This window comes from Nicotiana tomentosiformis, chromosome 5, assembly GCF_000390325.3.
Source record: "Nicotiana tomentosiformis chromosome 5, ASM39032v3, whole genome shotgun sequence".
Taxonomy (NCBI): domain Eukaryota; kingdom Viridiplantae; phylum Streptophyta; class Magnoliopsida; order Solanales; family Solanaceae; genus Nicotiana; species Nicotiana tomentosiformis.
In genome coordinates, this window is record NC_090816.1 from 26,233,592 (window position 1) to 26,238,225 (window position 4,634).

At 35.3% G+C, this 4,634-nt stretch overlaps 1 protein-coding gene across 1 annotated transcript; it reads right to left on the reverse strand.

Moving 5' to 3' along the window:
* Positions 1-306: 306 nt before the first annotated feature.
* LOC104116860 (protein FLOWERING LOCUS T) lies at positions 307-3,024 on the reverse strand. Its single transcript, XM_070175512.1, has 4 exons — positions 2,597-3,024; positions 2,311-2,372; positions 1,220-1,260; positions 307-530 (listed from the first exon to the last, which is right to left on the reverse strand). Exons 1-4 carry the CDS (start codon positions 2,789-2,791, stop codon positions 307-309), a joined length of 522 nt encoding a protein of 173 aa, XP_070031613.1. The 5' UTR covers positions 2,792-3,024.
* Between the last annotated feature and the right edge of the window lie 1,610 nt (positions 3,025-4,634).

A 4,634-nucleotide genomic window follows, 5' to 3' on the forward strand; every position in this document is an offset into this window, starting at 1 on the left:
ATACCTAGCAACCACAATGAAGTTATTTAATGAAGGGGAGCAGGAGACAATGAAGGAAGCAATGAGCAAGGCTTACTAATAGGTAACATCAAACCTTATATTGAAACTAATACAATTATATATCATATGCTAACCAATAGTAGATATTAATTATATATCAAACAAAGTGCAGATATTTCTGCAAAACCTTTAGTAAGATTTCACGACTTAATCAATAACAATAAAGCTTTATTTACTATATATATATATATATATATATATATATATATATATATATATATATATAAAAGTAATTAATATCTTTAATTATGCCCGGCGGCCACCAGTACCACTCTCCCTATGGCAATTGAAGTAAACAGCAGAAACAGGCAAACCAAGATTGTAAACTTCTGCAAAGTCTCTTGTGCTGAAATTCTGACGCCAACCTGGTGCATACACAGTTTCGCGACCCAATTGTCGAAACAACACGAAAACAAAGCGATGAATTCCCAATGATGGTTGTGGATTCTCGTAGCATATAACTTCATTTCCTGCAATGCAGCGAAATATTAAGTAAAAGGATTTTAGTTATATATACACTGATATAGTAAAAGAGGAGTCTTGGCGTAACTGGTAAAGTTGCTGCCATGTGATCAGAAGGTCACGGGTTCAAGCCGTGGAACAACCTCTTGCAGAAATGCAGGGTAAGATTGCGTACGATAGACCCTTGTGGTCCGGCCCTATCCCGGACCCCGCGCATAGTGACAACTTAGTATACCAGACTGCCTTTTGTATACACTGATACAGTAAATAGAATTTACGTTATAAGTTTATATATGTTACCTCTAATAGTAAATTATAGTACCGTTTTTACTAGGTTATTAATTAATACTATTATCTTACAAATGATCTAATTGTGCAAAATGTTTTACACCAGGAATGCATAGAGAAGTGAGGCATGCTCAGTTGGTAAAAACACTTCCACCTACGACCGTTAGATCCTGAGTTCGAGTTACGCTGGAGGAGAATTGTGGACACACTATAGATCCTCCTAATTTGGGAGGGTTTTATTTTTAAAAAAAAAATAAAAAATAAAAAATGCATAGAACTTAAACTGTACCTAATTAAGAATGTTGATTAATCCAACACCCATCTAACATAATGAAATGACAAACTAATTATGCAGAATGGATTTTAGTACAAAGAAGCAACTCATGATCTGTAATATAGGAGGATTTACCAAAGCTTGTATCTGTAGTTGCTGGGATATCTGTGACCAGCCTACAAAAATAAGATAAAGAAAGTGTTAGGGAAAAAAAAAGATATATAGTGATAGTTAATTACTCTTAATGAGCATTACAATATTAAAACAAATCAAAACTTATAAATCCGAATAATATAAATTCTAGCCAAAATACTGAAAAAGATAATATAATACGACCAGCTAAAGACAGAGAGAATAAGCCCACTGTGATTTTCCTCGTTTTCAGTTTTATGTTTTTCCTGTATTTCAGTTCCAATGATTTTTCAAATAAGATTTTCGGTTGAGCTTTTCATTTACATTGGTTTTTCATTTAGAACTTATGTCACACAATTGTTTTCATTACAAGAAAAAAGTTGATTTGTGACGGAATATTTTTGACTGAAGATCTACTACAAAATTGTGACTAACTTGTGACAATTTTATGACGGAATATATAAATGTGAACGAAATTTTTGACATATTTGTGACGATCTCATTTTTCCATCACAAAATATTTTGCGATGCTTGAATTTTTGTTGATTTTGTGTTTCTTTTTTATTGTAATAAGAGTAGCATCCTTTATAACATATGTCATATCTGTGTTGAGACTAAAGTTAGTATTTTGAGTAAGAAGTCTAAAGCATATGTCTCACTTGCGTTACGAAAGAATTAGGGTTTGCAGTACATATCGTTAGTTATAGTTTAGTGACGTTATGATTTTATGTTAGACAAGTTGGGTTCAATGTGGGAGGGGTTAGGTCTGACCCTACAACACTTTATATATATATATATATATATATATATATATATATATATATATATATATATATCAGACCTACTCCCCTCCCATATATATATATATATATATATATATATATATATATATATATATATGCAGCTTAACCTCTTCAAAAGGTATATTGTATAAGCTTGAAATGATATAGATGGAAGAAGCTCATGCAACACTTAAAAAGAACCCTGCAACTTCCAGCTTTTGTTTTTTCCAGCAGCATGTGATAGGTATATATAAAAATATCTTTTGTTGAAAAGAAAAACTATATATGTTGAACTTGTTAAACTTGACTAACCAGTGTAGATACTCCCTCAGGTTAGGGTTGCTTGGGCTTGGAGCATCAGGATCCACCATAACCTTGGAAAAAAAAGAGCACAAAATCTCAAATGTCATCAAAATATTCCACATTAAGAAAGACAAAGAAATTAAAACTAAACACCACCATTTACATATATATGCTCCCTCCTTTTCCATTTTACGTGGTGGGATTTGGAATATGGGGTCAAACTGCTTAAATTTCAATGCGAATCAATTATAAATGGTTAGAGCTTTTAAAATAAAACAGAAGGAATATGATTTACCAGAGTGTAAAAGTTGCGAAGATCATCCCCTCCAATTTGAACCCTAGGTTGCGTAACAATTTGAGAAGGTTTCAAGCCACATGCATTGTTGACTTCCCTATTATTGTAAACCACTCTAAGATCAACAGACCTTGTGAATGGATCTAAAACATCTCCTACCACACGACCAACTATCAAAGGATCTATTCTTGGCATGATGATAGAAGATGTATAATATATTATCACTATACACTAAATACTTTACTTTTCTCTTTCAAAGTTATTGCAATTCGTGATCAGAGGGAGGAGCTAGCTATGGCTATTTATATGAGCAGTATTGTTGATATTGTGTGGTGCCTATATGCTTAATTGGTTTTTGTACTATGCCAAGAATCCTACCTTTTTATGGTATTCTCCTACTAGAAAACCCTATTCTTAGTTGATGCCGATCTTTGTAAGACAATGAACTGAGGAGAATATGCATCTCAAGTTCAGGTGACAAATGTGTGTGTTGGATCAAAATCGGACTAGCCGAAAAGATCAATAAACGGGTCATGGTCCATCCCCTCAAAATTTTCTTGAGTCAAAATAATCTAATTAAATAACGTGTCATAAATCAACTCGTTCAACATGACCCAACTGGCTCTCTTTTTTAACTTTGCTTTTGAAAAAGAAAATGTAAAAGATGATGTGATTTTCGTAAAGTATTAGCTTAAGTATTTCCATGTAACGACCCGACTGGTCGTTTTGAGAATTAACATTCCGTTCAGCGGTTGAAGATCTCGAGCAGTTTTGTAATGCGTATTATAACGTACACGTGCGATCGAATTTGGTTTTCGGAAGATTCGGAATTAAATTGAAAGAACAATTTTTATTTTTGAAGCTTAAATAAAAAGAGTTGACCGGAGTTTGAACAAACGACTCCGGATTGGAGTTTTGATGATTCCAATAGTTTCGTATGGTGATTTCGGACTTAGGAGCATGTTCGGATGTTGAATTGGAGGTCCGTAGATCATTTTAGCGTCAAATGACGAAAGTTGGAAAATTGGTTTAATTTTGGAAAGTTTGACCGAGGATGGACTTTTTGATATCGGGGTCGGATTCTTATTCCGTAAATTAGAGTAGGTTTGCAATGTCAATTATGACTTGTGTGCAAAATTTGAGGTCAAGTCCGATTGATAGGTTTCGGCGTCGTGTGTAGAAGTTTGAAGTTTTGAAGTTCATTAGTCTTGAATCAATGTGCAATTCGTATTTTTAGTGTTGTTTGATGTGATTTAGAGGTTCGACTAGGTTCGTATAATATTTTAGGACTTATTGGTATATTTGGTTGAGGTCCGGGGAGGGAGGGGGAGCTCAGGTGAGTTTCGGATGGTTAACAGATCAATTTCGGACTTGGTGTTTTGTTGAAATTTTCTAGTGCACAGGTCTGGTTTCCTTCTACGCGATCGCGTGAGAAGGTCCGCAATCGCGTAGGCTTAGCTGGGCAGTGGAGGTTTTGTGCTATGCGATCGCGTGGGGATATCCACAATCGCGTAGGGTTAATTGGGGCTGTTGAGATTTGGTTCTATGCGATTGCGTGGGGAGGACCGCAATCGCGTAGCTGGGAAGAAGGAATGCATCGCGAACGCGTGGATCAAGCCGCGTTCGCGAAGAGGAAAATGAGGTAGCAGGGGTCATGCGAAGTTGTGCTTCGCGATATTGTGCAATTATCCGCGATCGCGTAGAGTTATTTTTGGGCAATGGAAAATTGTTCTTCACAATTGCGGGACTTGGTCCGCGATCGCATAGAAGAACTAACTAGGCAGAGAGTTTAAGTCCTGAAAATGGGACTTCATCTTATTTTCCATTTTTAACAATTTGGAGCTCGAGGAGAGGCGATTTTCGGGAGATTTTCAAGGAAAACAATGGGGTAAGTGGTCTTAACTCAATTTCGGTCAAATGACCCAAATCTATTGTTATTATTAGCATGTAATTGGTGTTTTAAGTTGGAAAAAAATTTTGAAAACCCTTAAGGCATAATTGAAGATTTGAGGGTCGAGTTGATATCGGAATTTGGTAA

What these genes read in the sequence shown, in the direction of transcription:
- LOC104116860 (XM_070175512.1), bottom strand. Translation starts at nt 2,791, where the DNA reads ATGCCAAGAATAGATCCTTTGATAGTTGGTCGTGTGGTAGGAGATGTT. An exon ending in TTCGCAACTTTTACACTCTG is followed by an intron (nt 2,373 to 2,596) that starts GTAAATCATATT and finishes TTTTTTTCCAAG; the next exon opens with GTTATGGTGGATCCTGATGC. An exon ending in AACTACAGATACAAGCTTTG is followed by an intron (nt 531 to 1,219) that starts GTAAATCCTCCT and finishes GCTGCATTGCAG; the next exon opens with GAAATGAAGTTATATGCTAC.